This window comes from Mustela putorius, unplaced genomic scaffold (assembly GCF_011764305.1).
Source record: "Mustela putorius furo isolate JIRA1106 unplaced genomic scaffold, ASM1176430v1.1 tig00003858_pilon_pilon_pilon, whole genome shotgun sequence".
Lineage (NCBI taxonomy): Eukaryota > Metazoa > Chordata > Mammalia > Carnivora > Mustelidae > Mustela > Mustela putorius.
Window position 1 is genome coordinate 49,816,860 of NW_025422010.1, and position 22,424 is coordinate 49,839,283.

Below are 22,424 nucleotides of genomic sequence, written 5' to 3' on the forward strand. Positions count from 1 at the left end.
TTTATACCCAGCCAGGTGCCTGCTGGCGAGCCTCAGGATGGGTGAGAAGCACATCTTTCTTTGGAAAGCAGGAGGGGGCGGGTTGTGATTTGGGTAAGAGCAGGTTGGAAAGGAAGGGCAGCGGAAGACAGACACTGTTCTCCGATCAGGTTTGGGGAAGAGAACATGTGGAAAGAAGGATGTAGAAAATGATTTCTTTAAAGCCACCCGTGCCCAGGTTTCTGGAAAGTCTTCGTATCATCCCAGAGGTGTGCGTTCTTCAGTGTACGGAGCTCCGCTGTGGAAGATATGGGGGTGGGGTGGCAGGTGGGTAGAAAGAAGAGAAATCACTCGGCTCCCTGTCACTTCAGGTCCTGTCACTTTGCTCATTTCATTCATTAGTTAGAATATAGATGAGAGAGAAACATACACAGGAGTGTACACATGACAAAGCCCAGATTATGTTAGAAATTGGCAGGTTGCAAGCACTGAATCTGGCAGGTGTAACCCCGAGGAGAGGAGGGAGTTGACACAGCCGAGCTAACAAAGATTTCCTTATCAGAAGGAGGGGAGCCTGTTCAGGGTTTTCTGTAAGAGCCGGTGTGTGAAGTTAGGGGCTCTGTCTTGTGGCGGTAAAGAGCAGGGACTCCAGAGCCAGCTGCCTGGGCTCGCACTCTGGCCGCTGCTTGCCAGCTCCGTGACCTTGGGCAAGTTTCTTAAGCAGCAGCCGATGGTTTCTGGCACATGATAGGTGAGCCATACATTAGCTTATTAGTCTTTGCAAGTCTTGAAGTTCGTTCCCAGACTGTGGCTGGAGCTCTTCCCCCAGCCGACTTGGAGTCTACTGGCCAGAGACGTGATGGCGGCCAGAGGATGGCCAGTGCGGAAAGGAGACCAACCAGGATCTACCTGGCGTGCCAGAGCTCATGTCAGGGCCGTTTTCATGGAACCTTTATGAAAAGCCAGTTGGTGTCCTGGTGTAAACCTATAGAACCTCTAGTTCAGACTCGCCACTCATTGAAATTCCAAGAGCGAGACCACATTGAGTTTGATGGAGTGTCTTGATGCTTGCTTGAGCACAGTGTGCCATTGGCTAGCTAGGCAGGAAGACGGACCGCTAGCTTCAGATGCGCAGAGATGTGGGAGGAAGAGCTCTCAGCAGGACGTGTGCTAATCAAGCCCAAATCAAACATTGGGCTTCTGGGTACTTAGCTTCCCTTCTCCCCAGTATCCCAATCATTCCTTGACCCTGTTCTGCCTACTAAAGGTGTACGTTGTGAATTTCTTCAGGGTATGGAGGTCTGTTCTTTGGTAGCTGAGTTGGGAGAGAATCCAAGTGTATCCTCACTTTTTTTTTTTCATTTATGCATATACTCTGTTTCTTAAATTGCTTGCAAAAAATTTTGATTTTAAAGCTTCTCCAGAGAAATGAGATACTTATCTTGAAAAAATTATTCCAAAATCTTGAAATTCATACAGCTGCAGGATGACACAGCATTTTAAGAAACCGTCCGTGTCCATGGTGTGGCTGGGCAGCTTTGTGGCAGGTGTCGGGTCACTGTGATGCCAGGCTGTGCCCCAATCCCATGGGAGGTGACGGCCTGTGGCCTCTTCCTTCTGCCGAAGACGGGAACAATTGTAGGGGCATATCTGTTCTCCTTGGTCTGTGTCCCTAAGCTTGTCCTGTATGAAGGGAAGGACCTCTCTGCAAACAGGAGTGTGGAGGAGACCTGCGTGTCTGGGTGTCGCACGGTGTGGGTGATGACACGCCGCACCCTGCAGGCAGCCCACTGCTCTTGATGGGACAGCAGCCTGGCCACCACCTCCACCATCTTGTGCATTCGCCTTCTGTCCCTGAAGTCAAGGTCGTCACTGTCCCTGGTGCTGCTTCGTTCGCCGTGACACTGGGTCCTGAGTGTCCTGGTGGACACTGTGGTAAGGACACAGGGTGTCCGTGACTCATCCCTCATTGCACAGTGACCCAGAGAGTCCGGGGGCAGAATGCTTTCGAGCAGGTGCTGAGCCTTCCAGGCACCTGCACGGTCCAGCCCCTCAGGCTGCCTCATCCGGACAGCTTACCCCCCTCAGCCCTCTTCCTCCCCTGGCGTCTTCTCCTCCAGTCACTTCCCCTTCCAGCACTCAGGGGACGTTTCTAAAATGCAGCCCCTGCCAGTCACACCCGCACCCCACCCCGTACCTTCTCTTCCTCCCCCTGCCACACTCTCCCATGAGCCTCAGCCCAGCGCCTCTGCCTACACACCCCTCCCCTGCTACCCCCCTGCCCCCGAGGCCCCCCTGCGAACTCGTCTTCGGGACCCTGCCTAAGATGACCCATGGCAGACGAGTCCCTCCCCCAGTGGTGTTCCTGCGGTGTCTGTGCCTGCGGTATGCAGCGGCAGGTGGGCCATGGGGTCCCGATCGAGGCTTGCCGTGAGCCAGAGATGTGCACCAGTTTCAGAGACGTGGTGAAGAGAATGTAAAAATGCTTCAGTTACATGTCGGAAAGGTATTTTGGGTGTGTTGGGACAACTACGATACAGTATTAGAATTGTTCCTGTTTTTTACTTTTAACTCTGACCATTAAGAATTTTTCGAGTTCTCCATGTGGCTCCCATTATGTCTCTGTTTCCCAGGGCTAGTTAGTTTCTCCCTGTAGGGAACAAGGGCACCTTGTCTCTGGAACCTTTAGGATGTCCCATTCTGGGTGTCTAGTCCCCAGAGTTCTTCCCCAGAGTTTCCACGTCTAGAGTTGATCAGACCAGAAGTTCAGATCGCCGAGTGCTCCTCGTGCAGAGAGCTGGGATTTCCGGGCCCTGAAGTCTGCTTCCGTGTGGAGCAGGGAGAGGACCGGACCGGACGTTGTTGAGCTGCCGCCACCCACGGAGGAAGGAGAGGACGCTGTGCACCTCTCAGCCCCTTCTTGGGACGAGCAGCTACCTGCAGCCGCTGGGAGTCCCTTTGGGCTCGCACACAAGTGCCGTCTCACAGCCGTTGGGACGGGGCAGGGCTGCGCCTCAATGAAGGCCCGGCCTCTCCGGCTTCAGTCTTCGCCAGCGCTGTGCTGCTGTGCTGTTCGCTCCTTCTACTTCATGTTCTGAATATGGAGCCAAGTGTCCTTTAAAAGGGATAATCTTGGTGCACCTGGGGGGCTCAGTGGGTTAAGCCACTGCCTTCGTCTCAGGTCATGATCCCAGGGTCCTGGGATCCAGCCCCTGGTTGGGCTCTCTGCTCAGCGGAGAGCCTGCTTCCCCCTCTCTCTCTGCCTGCCTCTCTGCATACTTGTCTGTCGGATAAATAAATAAAATCTTTTTAAAAAGGTGGGGGGGATAATCTTCCCCATCACACATTCTTCCAGCATGATTAAATTCTGCCCGCCGTCCCAGTGCGATGTCCCAGGAGCCTCTAATGGTCCTGGTTCCATGGGTTTGCCCCGACTTCTTGCTGACACAGAAGTCTTGTTTGTTGTTGTAAATAAGAGCCGGCGTCTCCAGGACACACCTCGCTGTCCCAGTGAAGGCAGGTCTCGTCCCTCAACTCAGAAAACTGAGTGGCGGAGGGGTGGGCGATGTGAGAGTCGGATGTGTTTCTTTGAAAAAATACCTGAACTTGGTTTGGTTTTGTGTTCTGGGGCCTACCTGGTGAGTTCTGGCGAGAGCACGTGCGTTCAAGGAGCATCCCGTGGTGGCACGTTTGGCTTTTTAGTGGGATGCCACAGGACCGTTTGATGAAGGGACTTCTGGGACCTATTTTTGAAGCCATTTACCTTGATGGCCAGAGGCACGTGGGGCTGAAACATTGGATTTTGCAGTGCGTGAGGTGGGTGGAGGCTGGACTCACGCCCTCTGCGGAAGCCACAGCCATTCTGTCCGCGTGGCCAAGGCTGATGTGTGGGGCAAGTGGAGGGAGAAGCAAGCCCGTCTGCCCTTCGTCTTGTGTGCGGTGGCACAGCCGGCTTCACGCTCCGGTGGGGAGTAGACCGCACCCACCACTAAGTGCAGATCGACTCTCCGGTGACTCTCCAGACACGACACTGTCGAGTTCAGATATTTATAACATTTTGTCTAAAAGTGTCTGTAAAAGGTTCTGAAGCCATTCATTATTTAGATCATTCAGGCCACATACTTCCCAAGTCACTAAAAATAGAACCCGTTTCCCCCATCGACTGAGTTCTGGTGCCGGACGGCGGGCCGCGTGCTTTGGAAGGAAGGGGCAGAGGGGGGCGTCGCGTGTAATGGTTCGGTGGGGAAGCAGAGGGAGGGGCTCCTGGGGGCTCAGTCAGCGAAGAGACTGCCTTCGGCTCAGGTCATGATCCCAGGGTCCTGGGATCCAGTCCCACATTGGGCTCTCTGCTCAGCGAAGCCTGCTTCTCCCTCTCTCTGCCTGCCACTCGCCCTGCTTGTGCTCTCTCTCTCTCTTCCTCTTTCTCTCTGTCAAGTAAATAAATAAAATCTTTTTTTAAAAAAAGCCAAGGATTCTTCTTCTGGCTGGGTGTTAGAGCTGTGATGTGTACCTTAGCCCATAATAGGCAAAAACCTAGTCCTGCTCTATCTTTCCTCCCAAATTCTTTTTCTGTAGTTTGTGTTCCGATTCCTCTGTATGTCTCTTCCATTTGTCCTGAGAAATTCTAAATATAATCTTCCTGGAAGTTGCTGCTTAATAATTTCTAGGATAAAACCCCAGGCAGTTGATGTAGTACCGAATGGTTTCTGCTTAATGTAGTTTGAGAGGCTTTTCAAGTTTTGATTGTGAGACCAAAAATGGAAATTTAGATCATAACTTAGCACACATTCTCAGATGTATGTAACTGAAACGGTTTTCTTGAATCACTGTGTTCATGTGAGGCACTCCTGTTTTCTGTCTCATTCTCCTGAACTTCTAAAAAATGCTTCTCCTGGGCTGCCAGTGGGATTGCAGCTCCTGTGCCCCGGGTGCAGTCGGTTAAGCGTCAGACTCCTGGTGTCAGCTCAGGTCATGATCTCAAGGTCATAAGCTCAAGCTGCACGTTGGGCTCTGCACCCAGCAGGGAATCTGCTTGAGATTCTCTCTCATTGTCGCTCTCGCTTTCTCTCCAATGAATAAGTAAATCTTTAAAAAAAAAAAAAAAACAAAAACAAAACAACCCACCGCCCAGCCGTACTGCGTGCACCCTTCTCTTTCTCCTGGTGCTTTTCTCCCCACACAGTGTTCTCTCCCTTCCGCTCGCATGTGACACGCAGAGTCCCAGCCCTGTTCTCACTGCAGCCTCTGTGGTACTCCTGACGTCACGTTCTTCGATGTGACCTTTAGCTTCTAACCTAAAGACTGAAAGTCTCTGTTGTTTGTGTTCTTTGAGAAGCTGAGTCTCATTTCTTGAGTGAGGGCCACAGAGCCTGGTGTGCGCTTGACGGCCGGCAGCCCAGGCCAGTGTGTGCGGGCAAGTTTGGGAGACGTCCGAGGGCCGTCGTAGGGCTTCACCAGAGCTGTTGTCCTGGTCCCCAGGCTTCAGGTTCCAGTGGCATTCACATGGGTGGCAGCTTCCCTCTCCGTGGCGATGGCACACACTAGTCCCTTTCCTTTTTATTTAAATGGGGAGAGTTATTTGAAGGGGAGGGAAGGATGGTCTGTGAGATAGTTGATCATCGCCTAGTGGGGACGCTCCCCGGCTGCGTCTGGTATAGTTACTTTACGTTTCCAGTAATGGAATATAGATTTTTGCTGCGCCTTATCTGACACGTTTCAGGGGCTCCATTTGGCCTTGTCATTACGTTGGAAAATAATTTGGCGGCTTGTCAGAAGGGAACATTTGTAACCATGTTAGTAACCGGCACATGTTCAGCCTCGAGAAAAGCAGGACAGGTCATGAAGGCTGGGACGGTCAGCAGTTACTTAACACGTTACCGTAGGCACAAGGAATGCCCGTGTTCACTGTACGCGCTGAGACCCGTTTGGCTTTATACACTCTTGGAGGTGACTTGCTGCTGGAGGGAGATACCTCATAGTAGAAACAAGGAAATCGATGAATGTATTTTCATAACATTGGTGTAAAATGCCATCCTGTGGCAGCAGGGACGTCAGGAAGCTGTGCTGGCTTTAACGTTGTCGGAGCGGGGCCCATGGGTGGGGGTCCTGCCAGAGCAGCCCTACCTGGGTGTCCTTGACATGCCCTTGCTTCTCAGCTTGCCATAAAGACCACCAGTAGGCTCTCTGAACCCCTCCTAGCTATCTTCTGTGGAACTGAAGACGTGTTAGAAAATTGGTGTGTTGTCATTAACCTAAACGCTTTATATTTCCTGCAGTTTCTGTGGTTCTGGCAGCAGTGGGCTGGTTTGAAAACGTAGATCTCCCCACACATTCTGTTTGGTGAAACCTTCGTGTAAGCCAGTTTCTTTTAACCTGGTGCTGTTCCGTACTTTTATTTTATGTTCCGCCTGTTTTCTTTAAAATCTGGTCTTTCTGCGGTCACCCTTGGTGCAAACCAGAGAGAGAACCTTCGGTCTGCTCAGTGGGCGAGGTTGCTTCATCTTCGGCTATTTTAGAAACAGTGTGTTCTGTTGAGTGAGAAGACCTGTTCATGTCCAAGTGCAGCTGCTGAACCTGACCTCGGGCATGCCAGGGGTTCAGTTACCTGCCCGCCTGAGGAAAGCAGAGTCCGGACTGGAGATACTGTGACAGAGAATGCCCCACATGGGCATTTTCGTAGGACTCCACCCAGCCCTGTCACACTGCTCTCATCACAGTCCCTTCCCGTCCATGTCATACTGAGCCAGTGTCCCAGGGAGAAGCCCAGAGCTGGTGCACAGCCATGCCTTCCCGCTGGTTACTGAGCCATAGGATGGAGAACTCATTTGTAGCCCAGACTCTAGAACCAGCCCGCCCAAACAGGGCTACCTTGGAGAGGTCCCACACCTCTCTGGTCTCTAGGTTCTGTGAAATGAGCACCATCGTAGTGCCCACCTCTTACAGATGAAGTGAGACTAAGTGGCCCGAGCACAGCACCTGCTTCACTCCTGTAGCCCTATAGTGGCAGGTGCCCGGGTTAGAACTCTGACAACCTCTCCCCAGCAGCAGAACGTGGGTAGTGGGTGTTTTGTAAGTTTTTATTAAGATACATTGAGGTTAATAACCGAGGAGTAGCATTTCAGAGATGGGAGGGTATGGAACTCCTTTCTTCTGATATGTTTTTCCTTCATTGGGGGCAGCAGGGGACGGGGGCAGGTGGCAGTACCACTAGTTACGTAGAGTCCAACTTACTGTTCATAGTCAGCACACCTCTGGTTTTTGATCATGGAGTTAACTACTATCCCCACTAGCTACATTAAATCAGTCAAATGGAAAGTGGGAATGCCCCCCATCACTTTGGCTGGTGAAGATGTCTGCCTTTTCTGGACCTTCTGCTGACAGCTGCTGTTTCAGATCTACAGCATTAATCGGCACCTGTAGCTTCGTGTTAGATGCGGTACCTCCATGGTGGGTTTTAGCAGGTGCAACCAGGAAAATAAAAGGAAGGAGAATCCCGTCGGGAGGATTGAGGCTAGTCTCATGCTTCTTGTACACCCGGCCATTGGTAGCTGATTTTTCATTGTCCTCAGTGCATCACTGAGAGGAGGCAGGTAGCTTTCTAGCTAATAGGATTTTTTTAACTACCTAAAAGGCAGTCCTGCCTAAAAGGCAGCAGATCATTCCAGTGAATCTCATTCGTATTTCCCAGATGCTGCTTTATAAATGCAAGAAGAGAGGTTTTTCAAGTACATTTAAAAAGTAGTTTGTGTAAATTAGAGAATTCCTCAGTAAATCAGGGACGAGTGAAAATAAGAGCCCAGGATTTGGGGTTAGGAGGTCTGGATTCTCTCTTGAGTTTTCAGGCTGGCTGTGGGACAGGTCGGATCACAGAACTTCCCGAGCTTTTAGGGATTTGAATGTGGTAGAAGTAACTATGTGTGTTTATGTAAGGGTAACAGACTTACACCCTGGGGTCACCTGAGTGTCAGAAGCTCTGACACAGGCACCCTGCAGCAGGGCGTAGAGGCAGCAAGACCTGTCGGATGCCCTTTGGTCCAGGCCGGTGACCCCAGAAATCTGAGTTACGACTTCCCAGGGGACTCCCAGAGTCTGGAAGAGGACTTGTGAGTTCCTTCAAGTGAATGTCATCCAAGTCTCAAGTCAGAAAGATCTATTCTGTGTGGTAGCTCAGAGGCAGGAACAAGTATGTTTCACCCAGAAATTAACTAGCAAACTAATCCATGAACTTGGATTCCAAAGTAGTGTACTTATAAGATTGAAAGTTTGAGAGCCCCCCCCTTTTTTTGGTGAGAAGTAATTTCTAAGATTTATTAATCACTAGATTCCTTCACTTGCCCTGGACTCTCAGCTCTCAGGAAGCTCTTTACAGCACCTAATAAACACTAGGGTGTTCCCAACATTCCATTACTGTCTTCCCTATAAAGTGGGCCACCTGCAGCCCCAAGCCCTGTGTGGTCCTGAGTGTCCCTTCCCTTACTGAAGGCATGTTCCCCTGTTCCAAGACTTGATTTGTTTCCATTCACTTGGGTAGCAGCCGCCCTCCAGGGCTGCCAACTGTCACCACACAACACTGTGACAATATCCGGGACTTAGATGGCGTCTTTCATCCGTGACTTACGCAGAAACGTCATATTAAAGAAACACTAAACATTTTTAAGATTATTGATACTCAGTGGAGAGATGGGGACACTGACTCTTTGCTTTCTTCTCCACAGACACGGGACGACTTCCTGGGACAAGTGGACATACCTCTCAGTCATCTCCCGGTAAGGACTGTCAGCCTGTTTCGTGGGGCCAGTTTCGGGAGCAGTGCTTTCCGATTGTTTCCGGTTGGGTGTATTTCAGAGCAGTATTTCCTCAAGGCGGCTTCAGAGCAGGCTGAAACGTAGAGCATGTGCTCAGGCCCCTGTCCCTTTCTAGAAAGTGGTCCTTTCAGGGGGACAGGAGAGAGCTTAATTATGAAAATCCGGCGTCTCTAAATCATCCACGTATCCCTGTCTGCATCACCAGCCACCGCCTCTTCTGGCCTTCCTTTTGTCACATCATGGAGCAGCTCCCTTTCTCTGTCACACCCTCCTCCTCTGCATGGAATATCTTTACTTTCAGATTCATCCTTCGGGTCTGATCAGACATTCATTCCCATTGTCTAGAATTACACGTGTGTTTCTCGGGTTACAGCCATACAAGCGAATGCTTCCCAGATTCGGGTGTGTGGCTTTGCTTGGGTAGCATGGAGCCACAAGTGACAAGTTCACTCACTGTTCTCAGTGAACTTGTCAGCTGCAAGCACCCATTCCAACTTGAGAAGTTACCCTGAGTTAGCGGACAAGGTGTTGCTACTGTTCCTACCTGCTCATATGAGTAGCAGAGTTTGGGGGGCTTTTGACCAATAACTGGGCGAAAGGTGTCTTCCGCGTGCCCCAGAGGCAGTATAGGGAGGAGGGGAGACAGGACCCGGAGGCCTTGGTGGAAGGCAGATCAGCTCGGGGTTTTCACTTTGTCCTATTTCCCATCCTGGCCCTTCTTCCTCTGGGCATCACAAAGTGACTCAAGTAGCGTCACCTAGGGGATGGTGAGTCCACCGCTTCTGCCTTTCAAGGGCATTTTATTAATTTTTTTAATGCTTCATGTGAGCGAATAGCTGAAGTAGTCTATAAACTAAAATGACTTAAACCACCTCGGGGAAGTCTGCCGCTGTGCTGAAATCATGGCTCTTACCGTATCTTACATACCAAGGACGACTGTTGTCTTTCCCAGGAAGCTCAGATGTGTCGTGAAGGCATTGGATAGCGAGCAGCGGGTTCTTGCTTACTCAGGGGAGCTGTTAAGGAAGAAAGGTTTCCAGCACATTCCCTTCCAAAAAATCGGAAGCAAAACTGATACCATTAAAATATTTTTGTTTCTGTCTAAAAATCCGAAGTTCCAAGGTACGCATGGAGGGAGACTGTGTGTGCGCGAGACCGGCTCCATGAGCCGTCAGAAACCTCGTTGTCCTTCTAGAGCCCCGTTGAGCGGATATGGAAGTCCCAGTGTTGGCGACACACAGCTCCGAGTCCATGGGTCTTCTGTTTCTGCTCTTCAGGTCGAAGCTGTCATCTCACATTTTTGAGGCAGTGAGGGTTGGTCAGTTCTTTTGTGGGTCTCCCTAACCAGCCGCCCTTTTCCCGGACATAAAAACCGACTCTCGGTCAAGGCAGATGATGTACTAATAGTCTCTGAGAGGCGCGAGTGGGATCTGTCAGGCAGCCTGCTCCGACAGTCCCGGGTTTGAGCGAGTGAGTGCACGTTGGTTTTGAAAGGTTGGGCAGAAGGCGCACCTGGGTGGCTCAGTGGGTTAGAGCCTCTGCCTTGGGCTCAGTTCGTGATTTCAGGGTCCTGCGATTGAGGCCCGCATCAGGCTCTGCTCAGCTCTGCTTCCCTTCCTCTCTCTCTGCCTGCTTCTGATCTGTCAAATAAATAAATAAAATAAAATCTTTTTTAAAAAAAAGAAAGGTTGGGCAGGACTCACAGAGGACAGAGCAGTGTTGCTCTCCAGAGACAGAGGCTGTAGAGGGAGCAGTGCCGCTTCGGGTTCGGGTGGAGGCAAGAGTGAGCTTTCAGCGGAGGAAGCGGTGATGGGGCTGGAAGCTGGAGTAGAAAGCGGCCAGTGAAAGGAAGTAGCTGGTGAGTGCCTGGAGGGAACTGAGAACTTCAGCGAGGGAGCGCCCTGCCTCACATCTGCCCGACCGACCGTGACCTTGTGTGGAGTGCAGCAGTCTCCGGACTGACGGACTGACGATGGGCTGGCTTTCTGAGCCACCGAAGTCCGGGAAGTGGGCCACAGAGGAAGCAGGAGTGGACCGAGGGTGCACCTTCGCCTTCCACGTGGCGGTGAGACGCAGCGAGCGTATTCTGAGTGGACGCAGCGTTTTGGGCTCCGGATTTGAGGGGCTGCCGTGTGGAAGGTTGATGGTACGTGGGGGGAGCTCATGGGAAAATCACACAGTGTCCTTACATTTTGGGGAACACAAGTGTGGCCAGGAGAAACAGATGTCAGCATTTGATTGTGTTTTGTAGAGTCAGAGGTGGTCGCTCTCGATAGCTACATGACCATCGTCGAGGCAGATCATTTATGGCCTAGAGAGGCAGTTTTTGTCCACATCATCAAAGTTTAGGTAAAAGAGATTAGGAAAATTGTCTCCTTAGCAGTGAGGAAGGACAGGGAGTGCAGTAACGTAGTACCGTGGTGGTAAATTTGCCGTTCCTGAGCCAGGCAAGTCTTTTCGAGGTTGGGGGTGTCTGGGCTTTGATTATTAACCTCATGCAGCCCCGTGAGCTGAGGGAGCTGGCGCTCCTCCACAGCTGTTTGCTCTGGGACGTGATCCAGGGTCCGTGGGGGGTGGGGAGGGTGTCCAGGCAAGCAGCTTCCTCCACCCCCACCCCCCTGCAGCCCGGCGTTGTCAGTCGTGACAGCAGCCACGTGCGCTAGCTGAGCCTTTGAAATGAAGCCGATATGGCTACGGAGCTGAATTTATAATATTTGTTTCAGTTTATCATTCATTTATCATTATTTCAGGTTAATTAATTAAAATTTAAATTTAAAAACTTTGCCACATGTGGCAAATGGCACCATATTGAATGGCACATGGGAGGGTGCAACCGAGCGCCCTGCCCTGGCTTGGGTAAAAAGCACAATTCTGGATTCCCCTTTCCTCAGATAATAATTCCAGCTGTTAGAGGGGTGCCCAAACCCCCACTGGTTTTACGTAGTGATTTATCATTTGTTTTTTTACCCCCTACCTGAGGCTTTTTTTTTTTTTAACTCTACAAGTCAGATATACTAAGAAAATTTAATTTAGGTCATAATAAAAAGCCCAGATGTTTGAAATTATAGAAACTTAAAAAATATTTTTTTGTTATTATTTGAAATCCATATTAACAAAATACCTAATTGCATTTGCATTCATGTGCATGTGTGCGGACAGACACACTTATTTTAAGGCATTTTATTTTATGACTTTTTTTTTTAAGATTTTATTTATTTATTTGACATACAGAGATCACAAGTAGAGAGGCAGGCAGAGAGAGAGAGGAGGAAGCAGGCTCCCTGCTCAGCAGAGAGCCCCATGCGGGGCTCGATCCCATGACCCTGAGATCATGACCTGAGCCACCCAGGTGCCTCTATTTTAGGACATTTTAAACCAAGAATGAGGCATTATCTTATTGCCACAAGATAGCATGAACTTTTATTTCTTTTAAAAATAAATCCTCCCTGTCTTGATTCTGGTCTAAGAGATTGCCTTAATTTAAATGAAGCCCTTTTCTAAGTCAGGAGCTTCATGGAGAAGATCCAGGACAGCAGAACTAAACTCAGTCTAATCTCTTGTGATTATTAACATTATTTATGATAATTTAAATCCTATTTTATGTTTCGTGTATGTTTGAAAAATAACTATTTTAGGCCTAGCAATTGATTTGAGTCCACTGAAGAACCTTCATTCCTTGATGAAATTCTAGAGGCGTGTTGGCTCTGTTGGCGAGGGGATATTGGTGTTGCCGTGTAAAACCTTTTAGGATCTTAGGAGTGGCTTGCCTAAGCTGTCTATACTAGGCAGCTCTCATTTGACCGACACCGCTTCCCGACCCTGCCCCCCCGGAAGTCTGGAGGGTCAGAGCGACCCTTCCACTGGCGCCCGTGGGAAGTCACAAACACCTCAGCATCTTGGACCTGGTGCACGAGGGTCCTCCCTGGACCCCTGCCTGGCATCAGGTCCCTGGACTGTGGCCTCGCTGGACCCTGTGGGCTGGTGCGAGGGGCTGAGTTGGCATTCTGCCAGGGTGACAAGTGACGGAGGCACTCGAGAGAGGCAGGGCGGCAAGGCGCACCCCGCGGGCCAGTGTCACCACCTCAGTTCACCACCACAGTGGCCAGAGGAGGCCTGTGTCAGCTCTGTCCTTGTCCCCTAACCAGGAAAGAGGAAGGGTTGTTCATCTGGAAGGAAGTAACCTTGTTTCCTGTTCCGATGGTGGAACCCTCCGTGCTTTATACCCCTCAGATGCTCCCGGAGGGGGAAGCAAGTCCTTTTGGACCTGGGATTTACTTTTCATCCTTCCTCAGCCCTTAGAGTCCAGCTTTATTCCTGGAAGAAAACATGGAAAGGAAACAGGACACGGGAGCTCGGGACGGGAGGGACGTCTATGTCCTTTGCTCCCATTCTAGATGAGCCACTCATCTTTCATACTTCTTGTCTGTTTTACTTACTTTTGAGGGCAGGAGTGAGGAAGAGGAGCGGGGCGACAGGAGAGGGTAGATGAGGTTGGTGGATCTGAGAATTCAGAAAACATCAGTTCATGTTCACGGGAGTCTCCAAAGGTCAGGCTTTAAAAGATCTCCAGAATTGTTGGTCCAGACCTGGGGGATGGGCGAGTCGCCTTGGTGACCTTAATAAGGTAGTAATCCTTTTCACCTGTAAAAGGAGGGCGGGTGCGGAGAGGACCCCGGGTGTCCATCCTGCTCTGGGAGGCCACATCGTCACTGCCCCATGGCTCAGTGAGCAGAGGCACAGGTCACCAAGATAACATGCACGTCACCGGGGAGACTCAGGCCGCAGGGCTCACTGGAGGCGTGGAGACTCAGTAATTTAGGAAGGTTCCCCTCCCAGCCTGACATCTGTATGGCAGGGTCATACAAACAAACAAGTTTGTTTGTTCCCACACGGGGGGGGGGGGGGGCAGGAGGGGGGTGCGCTTGGGTCAGCTCAGCTGTAACCCGGCTGCGAGGCCTGATTGCGCTTCAGCTACAGTTTTTCCATCTGCTTCTGAACTGCGGTGTCATGGTCTTGAAAACGTTCATGACTTTCATGTTCACGTTTTATGACTTCAAGTTTTATGACTTGCCTTTACTAGTTACTTAAAGGCAAAATAGCTCCGAGGCTGGTACTCACAGCAGAAGGACATCTTCTGGCAGGTGCTTCCCTCTTTCACTTCTGCGATTTTCCTGGACTTTTCCTTGCGTCGTGCCTCTCCTGTCCTTTGAGCCCCCAGTCCCCCCCACCACCCCACTCCATTCAGCTACGAAATCTCTTGTCCATGGGAAACAGGCCCGGGTGGAGAGAGCTCTTCTAGAACATCGGTTTCTCCTGTTGTCGTCAGGTGCTCCTCGGAGCTCTCAGGGTAGCGTTTGGATTTCAGTTCTCTAGAACGAAGCGCGGTCACAGTGGTGGCGTTGTTTCGGGTGCCTTTGCCGTACTTGGACCTAACTCCGATGATGAGCACCTCTTTTCTTTTTACAGCCGGTCGCAGGGTAATGGTTCCTTCTCGTGTGTGTAGAATTCAGTGTCCCAGAGCGTAGAGGGGCCGGACACCAGTTGTCCACACCCTGCGTTTGACAGAGGAGGTTACCTGCGCCCAGACAGGGAGGTGACTCACCCAGTGATAGTAGGTTGGCGGCGCTGCTCGGCCACACCCTGCATCTGCAGCCTGGATCTGTGAGGTAGTCAGGGTTCTGGGGATGCGCGAAGGGGGGTCTAGTGTCAGGCTTGTGTGCTGTTGGTGGTTGCATTCTGGTTTGGCATCTAGGGTCCCGGGAAGTCTGCTCGCTTGCATTTGCCCACAGAGCTGTTCTTCTCGCAGTGATGGCGATTCTTCAAGGTGGAAGTGCTGTCTGTCCAAAAGGTGTTCTTGGGAACGTGCGGTGCCCCGGAACAGGAGGCAGCTGTGTGTTGGAGATGGTTTCTAACCACTGCTGTCCTGGGAATCTCCACGGGGCTTTTTTCCAGCCAGTAGGATCTGGTAGGACCCTGAGTAATGCCAGAAAGAGTCCTGTCACTCTTAAGGCGGTCACCATCTTGTTCGCATGCAAGCATTTCCATGGAGGTGAATTTTCATTATTTTTTTTAAAGATCTTATTTATTTATTGGAGAGAGGAAGAGAGAGCATGAGAGGGGAGAAGGTCAGAGGGAGAAGCAGACTCCCCACGGAGCTGGGAGCCCAGTATGGGGCTCGATGCCAGGACTCCGGGATCATGACCTGAGCTCAAGGCAGTGGCTTAACCAACAGAGCCACCGAGGCGCCCTGAATTTTCATTATCTAATGCCCTGCCTTTTATTGGAGAACATGGAGGTGACAGTATTCACAGGTGACAGGAGAATGAGAATTAGCTGCTGGGGACAAATGGCCAGTGTGTGTGAAGTGTGCTGGGCACCCTTGCAAGGACTTCATCAAACCGACTCAGTTGCTTGATTCATAACAACTCTGAGATCCTGTTACGGCCCCAGTTTTTAGATGAGGTCCCTGAAGCACAGAGTGGTAAGGGACTTGCCCTTGGCCGCATGGCTCTGCCAGTAACGAGGCCAGGACACAGACCCGGGAAGTCTGCCTCTTATCTGGGTGGTGTTGGGCATTTGAACTATGGAGTTCTGTGGACAGGGTCACTTTCAGGGGAGTCTCTGCAAGCTCTGTGCTTTCCTCTGCTCACTGGCTCTTGTGCTCTCTGCTGACCCCAGACCCCCTCATGCCTGCTAAGGATCCTGTAGTTTGGTTCGTGCAGGATCTTGTAGCCAATTTTCCCAGCTTGAGCTATCCTTCCTGCCGGTGGTCCACCTGTCCACACTTGCCCGTTCATCTCCACGTGGACCGCACATCCCCGGACCATTTTGATCCGCAAGTTGAGAATCAGCCCCTGCCCTCCACCCCAGGTCCCACGGAATGTGATCTCTCCACATGGGTGAATCTGTTCCACCTTAATCTTAAGTTACTCATTGCTACCACGGTCCCTGTTACACACCCTTGTTACTCTCAGGGCAGGCACCAGGTGGTAGCCACACGTCTTCCCATGGGTATTGTTCTAAAACTAGTTGTGGTTAAATAAATGAGAAAAGGAAGAAATGCAGTAGTATTCTGATTAATAGGTTTTCCATAAGAAGTGGTACATATTTGGAAACCCTTTTCTTTAGAAAATGTTTCCACAATGTCTAGCAGGACCACCTTAAAGTGGACCGCCCAGAGAGTATAATTGACTTTCTTCAGCAACAGTGACTTTTCATGGCTTTGATCAGATGAACCAGTCAGCTGCTCATACAAGTGCCTGCTTCATGCCAGGCAGTGTTTCTGCCACCAGCGATTTACTGGTGAGCAAATCCAGGTCTCCGATCTCGTGAGCTTAATTCTGAGAGTGATAGATGACAAATTAGTAAATAAGTGAATAAGATAATTTCAGAGGGCACAAGGGGGGAAGGTAACCGGGATGCTCTGATAGAGGGTGGTAAGGGGAGCAGGTGGTGGCAGTTAGGATGCAGTGTCTGCGCATATGACCGGGGATCTCATACCTGGGTTCCGGAGTGGAGCCCGCTGAGGCCATTTGGAGGCAGAGCTGTCCAGCAGAAGGACCAAAGGCAGGATCGGACATGATGTGCACCAGGAGAGATGAGGCCAGGATCCTTGGAGCAAGGGGCAAATGGACAGGCTGGTTCACAGTGACGTTACAAGTAGTTAAGAGCCAGGTTATGTTTAATCTTGTAGGACATAACAGGAGAGAATGTTCAGTTTATTGTAAGCAGAGTAGAAAGCGATTAGAGTTTATTGTAGGGAATGACAAGGTATTTCGGGTATAAATATATACATGCATCCCTCCGATACAAATCAGTACATCATGATACCATGGTTTGTCTCTTTCACTACAAAAGTAAATATTTTACCTTATTTTAAAGAGCCTAGGCATTTGAGGCTTTGCTACATACAGTATTTAAAAATTAATGAAATAATAACATTTATTTTTCCAACTTCCATCTTGCTCTGACCAGTGAATTCGGCACAGTGAATACTGATTTCTTTAAAAAATATCACAGTTACCTTTCCTAGCTTCATGAAAGACGCACCAGCAAGAGGCTGATTAACGGCGCTATCTCGAATGGTCTCCATGGAGCGGATAGTCTTAATCAGTTATCTTGGGCTAATGATATGATATTCCAGTGTTAAATGTAAAGCAACATTGCCTTCACAGGCATATTTTCCTGTTAATTCCATTTTTAGGTTTCTTGGATCACAGGGACAGGAAGGCATCAGTGACCACTGGTTCTCCAGAATTAACGAGCATTGAGGCCTGCACCCTGTGGTTAGAAATTAGACTTGGCAGTGACGACTGTAATTTTGTCATTTGTCTAAGGCTGGGGTTGGCTCCTAAAAATGGGTGTTGATAGTGACATCTAGTGGATCTTGGGTAAAGTTTTGTGACCTATAAAATAATTCACCGTCAACTACTGGGTGAGGAACCAACTCCGTTTTTACCTTCCTATGTTCTAAAACACCGGCGTGTGTTCTCTGTGACCCATTTTGGTGTATCTAAAATACAACAGTATCAAGAGTTTTGAAATCTTACTCTTTCTTCCTATAGACAGAAGATCCAACCATGGAGCGACCCTATACGTTTAAGGATTTTCTCCTTAGACCAAGAAGGTGAGGCTTCGGGGTGCAGGTGTCCTTCGTGCTTCGGTCATTGGTTTTCTCTGAGGAAGACTTCGCATTCTTTTCGTTTTGTGTCTTTTTTTAAAAGTCATCATAAATACGAAAGATGTAACCAAGTCATGTCCTTTATAACCAATTCTCTTCCGTTACGCAGTCATAAATCTCGAGTTAAGGGATTTTTACGATTGAAAATGGCCTATATGCCGAAAAACGGAGGTCAGGATGAGGAAAACAGTGAGCAGAGAGATGACATGGAGGTAAGTTGCAGAGCTGCAGGCCTTCCTCTGTTTTCTTTGCCCAAGATCGTGTAATATTTCATGTAAGACTTTATAATTTAAGGAAATAAAACTGGATAAAACTTAACTATAGAAAAACGTACCTGGGTCTTTGAATCTGTGATCCTCTACTAATGTTGTTGGCTGCACTTAAAAGTAAATAAATTTTAAAAATAAACTTCTCATTTTATGTCACAGCACTCATAATTGAGGAGGCTTCTCTTGACAAAATGCGGTGCCCACATTTTGTGGCCAGCCCCTAGCCTGTGTGAAACTCGGCTCACCCTATCTCATGCTCTTATTTCTTTGGACTTGAGCTCGTTGTCAATTTCCTGAGTGCTTGGAATTGCTTCAAAGCGGATGAAATGATTTAGAAAAGCTCTTCCAAGTTCCTTATGCGTTTGGCCCACAGGTGATGCATTAGGAAAGCTCTCCTCTAGATAAGCCATTTTGGAAGTGGCCGTCCAGAGGAATTTTTCTTGCCTCCTGGCGTGGCTAGCTGCCTTTCATAACTCCCTGGTCCCATGCCTAGATCGCAGGGCCTGCCTTCCCCGTGCATGCTTCAGACAGTGCTGTTGCATTAGACAGATTTTCCTGTTGTTCTGAAAATGTGCATGTAACGGGGCCTCTCTGGGGCTTACTTGCACATCTGTTTGCAGCTGTGGCATATACGTGATATGTGAATTATGTGTTACGGGCACGTTATCAGAACCCTCTCCAGGCCAAGTGGTCACATTTCTGGGCCGTGTTTGACTTGTGCATGTGCTCTCTATGGGGAGGAGCGAAGCGGGTGGTGGGCATGGACGTATGAACGTTAAGATTTCATGAGCACATCGGCCGATTTTTATCTCAAATCCGGGGAATTTTTTACACTCTTGTAGCTTTCCAACTGCACTAACCCGTGAATGAGTTTAATTTTCCAGTGACTTTACTAGGGGATGTTAGGAGGGAATACTTAATGCCTAAAATATGTGTTGCAAAAATGTAACTCATGACTCTGGTACCATGAAGCCTGTCGATGGGGCAAGCAGCAAGGGGGGAGGGCCTCAGTGGAAAGCTGCTCCTGGGCTTCTGCTCTCGTGCTCATACTCAATGCAGAGTGGGAGCCTTCCAGGCTTCTGGAGTTGGTCATGGTGCCATCCTGCCTGGGGAGTGATAGAGCCTGGGCCTCCTGGCCCCCTGGCCCCCTGTGCAGTGATCTCTGGTGGAGCACACACGTGGTACGGCTCATCGCCCCGGCTCCCTCTTACCTTATGGGGGCGTCAAAAAGACAGCAGTGGTAACGTGACCCATGTCCCTGGCATGGTTCTGCACAGCCCTGTGGAGGCCTTCAGGTCAGAGTAAACCCATCTGCGGAAAGAACATACAGGAATCAACACACTGTGTATGTATTCAAAGCTGTGTTGCTCTGTACTGTGCGGTCACATTCAAAGGCAGCACAATTAATTGGTCATTGCTCAGAATTATTTTTTGAGACTCTTCTAGAATTGATCCCCCCCCCCTTTTTGAGACGGTCTTCGCATGTGGCTCATGAAGCCACTGAACAAGCCAGAGTGCCAAGGAGCAAGGAAGGGCCCAGAGCACCCCATGATTGTTTCTCCTCACGTCCACGGGGCCCACCTCAACGATCTTCATTTGCTTTTATTCCACAGCATGGCTGGGAGGTCGTGGACTCCAATGACTCGGCCTCTCAGCACCAGGAGGAGCTCCCTCCCCCGCCACTGCCCCCCGGCTGGGAAGAGAAGGTGGACAATCTCGGTCGGACCTACTATGTCAACCACAACAACCGGACCACTCAGTGGCACCGACCAAGCCTGATGTGAGTACCGTCCCGTGGACGGGAACCGGGTCAGAGGCGGGAGCGAGGTAGCTCCTTGGGGCAAGTAGAGTGATTAGTCTTGGAACAGAGAAAGTGTGTGGTCTTACCGGGAGCCCGTCAGAATTCACTTGTGCTAGAGAAGCACCTCTTGCCTTTGTTTCGTGTTCACCTGTTCTGAGTATGAACTAGTTCATTTTGTATGTCTTTTTATGTAGGCTCGTGAAATAGAGGTTATTTTTCCTAAGTGTATCTTAAAGGTGGTGGCGCTTTCACTTCCCTCGCACTCCTCTTCCTTTCCTGACTAACCCACGATGGAAAGCAGCAGGCAGATAGGCTGTGCGATTTTCTCTGAAGTTTTTGGATTTTTACTCCCTTTAATTATTTGATTTGGGAACACAAATTTCGGAAATTTGTAAATCACCCTCTTGATCTCACTAGACACTTTCGGGAGGGTTGCTAGCTCAGAGTTAGTCATTACTGTTTATTCTGTTCCCTCACCAGCCTCTGGGATGTAGTGAATTGATTACTGTTTTGTTCACATAGCAATATCGTATTTGAAGGTAGAAAGTAAACACTAGTTAAACCTTAGCTGCATTAAAAAAGGATTTGAAGAAGCTTGCTTTTAAATCATGGTATACAGCAAGACCAAAAACTGTTACTGTACAATAAAAAGCAAAGCAAAATATTAAAGAAAGGAAAGGGAAAAACTTATCTTTGAAGATTTGAGCTCCCTAGCAGCCAAGACAAGGAGGGTAATTATCAATGAGTTATATAATTTTAAATATATAATAAAAACAAGTATATTAAGTGACATCATTCTCTCTTTAACCCAGACTCTGAAATAAATTTGCTCATGATGGTTTTTAAACAACTGTATTAGCCGTATGATGGGTGGTGTTGTCAGTAAGCCTCTTACCTTTAGATGTTCCAGAGAGATTCTGCTTATGACCCTACGTGGGTTGGGAAGGTAGCCAAGAAGTCTGGTCCAGGTTTCGTTTAAGTTGTAGATGAATCCAGTCCTTCCTGAGCCCCCAGGTGGGTTCCTGTGCAGATCAGTTGTCTTGGGTCAGCCCTCGACCAGCTCCTCATTCACAGGACAGTGTCCGCATCCGAACAGCCAAATGGTGAGCTCTTCTTCTGTTGTGATTTTTTTTTCCCATAGAAATACGAGTGGAAATGGTTTAGCTAATTCTTTCCTTTTTATTTTTTACTATTTCCCTTGGCTCAATCACCATTGCTATTGTGAAATCGTTTTAAGCCATTTGACTATTGGACACCCCCCCCCATCAATTTGGTTTCATGTCATGATCGGGAATCTTGAATCAAGAATCTCAGTAGCCATACCCTAAGGAAGGGGCCGTTATCTTCCTTTGCTGCACATCACTGGACACATACCATTCTGTGGACCAGAGTGTGCTATGACCTCTGTAGAAAAGTGACCACTGGCAGCTCACAAAGAAATAATCAATGGCCATACCTACGTGTAATAAATACTCCCCTTCGTTATAATCATGCAGAATGAAGTCTGTTATTTTGATATAAGTGGAAATCTTTGCTTTCTCTGCCTCCCAGAGTTGTGAGACTCTGATGAGGAAGTTCCTGAGAAAAGACTTCGGATGTTTCTGTAAGCATACCACCGTGGTGGCAATGTCCCAGAGAACTAAACCAAAGCAGAAGAGATCATTTCTGCTGGGCTGGCTCATCCATTGTCCAGAGGGACATGGGAAAAATGCAGCTCTTCATCCAAGGTCAGGTTCACATGTAGTTTAGGGAGTGGTCAGTGGCGTGACTGACCCCATCCCTGAGGCAGCTCTGCCAAAGAGGGTGAACCACGAAGGATGTCAGCAGAGCCCAGGTGGGGCCCAGGGCGTGCGTCCTCTCCAGTGGGTGTGGCTTCTAGAAAACAAGAGAAGAGTTAGTTTCTACAGTAACCTCTTCACCCTGTCTGAACTGGAATTTGAGGTGCTCTCTCCTTAACTTCACTTGGTCTGGCCAGAAACCCTCAAGCCTTCCGGAATTATTTTAAAGTACTGTTCTGATTAAAAAATAACTACTTTCATAATTCAGTGTTTACAGAATACTGCCACACTCTTGGGGAGGAAATTGATATTAAGTGTCTTTTTTTTTTTTAATTTTTTAATTTCATTTGTTTTTTAAGATTTTTATTTATTTGAGAGCATGGGCAGGGTGGGGGGGTGGGATGGGGGCAGAGGCAGAGGGAGAAGCAGGCTCCCTGCTGAGCAGGGAGCCCAACAGGGGGCTCTATCCCAGGACCCTTCAGTCATGACCTGAGCCGAAGACAGATGCTCCACTGACTGAGCCACCCAGACACCCCTACAAGTGTCTTCATTAAAAAGCTCGCTCTGTCTGAGGAAGTGAGACCCTGAAAACCCTATGCTAAAGCAAAGAGTTAAGGCCATCGCAGTGACTCTGGTCTTCCCCAGTTCATGAGGCCTGTACTCCGAACTTGAACCGCCTGAAAAATCCGCGGTGACAGCTCCTTGCCCTCTGGCTGTTCTTGACGCTCCGGCACCCTGTCTCTTGCCAGATCCCCCACCCACAGCCATGAACCCACAGTGTGTCGAGTGGCTGGACCTTACACAGCTGCCGCCTCATCCCTTTCTTCTCCGCCCTGTGGACGTGGTGATGCGCCCCCCACCCCCGCCCCAGACCGGAACAGAGCTGGAAGGCCCCTGTTCTTCCGGCTGCCTTAGAGGTCAGCTTCCCCCAGCATAGCATGGAGCACACAATGCTCCCCCTTGCCAACTTGGAGCTGGGGTGGTGTTTTCTTCCTCACAGATCCGCCCCTTAAGCGCCCAGCCCCAAGGAGGAGCTCAGCAAAGTGCCTCGTAACTGAATGAATGAGCACAGATGACTCACTTCGGAAAGTGATCCCGGGCACGCGGTTTAGT

The 22,424-nt window shown here is 49.4% G+C and overlaps 1 protein-coding gene across 7 annotated transcripts in view; it reads left to right on the forward strand.

Moving 5' to 3' along the window:
* Nucleotides 1–22,424, forward strand: part of NEDD4L (NEDD4 like E3 ubiquitin protein ligase) — a 330,740-nt gene that overhangs the window by 244,012 nt on the left and 64,304 nt on the right. For all 7 annotated transcript variants that reach the window (XM_045065672.1, XM_013052743.2, XM_004745557.3 and 4 more), the window contains 4 exons: nucleotides 8,694–8,744; nucleotides 17,348–17,409; nucleotides 17,573–17,675; nucleotides 19,346–19,512. In XM_045065672.1, coding sequence (XP_044921607.1) covers nucleotides 8,694–8,744; nucleotides 17,348–17,409; nucleotides 17,573–17,675; nucleotides 19,346–19,512 — 383 coding nt within the window. The remainder of the gene's footprint in view (nucleotides 1–8,693; nucleotides 8,745–17,347; nucleotides 17,410–17,572; nucleotides 17,676–19,345; nucleotides 19,513–22,424) is intronic.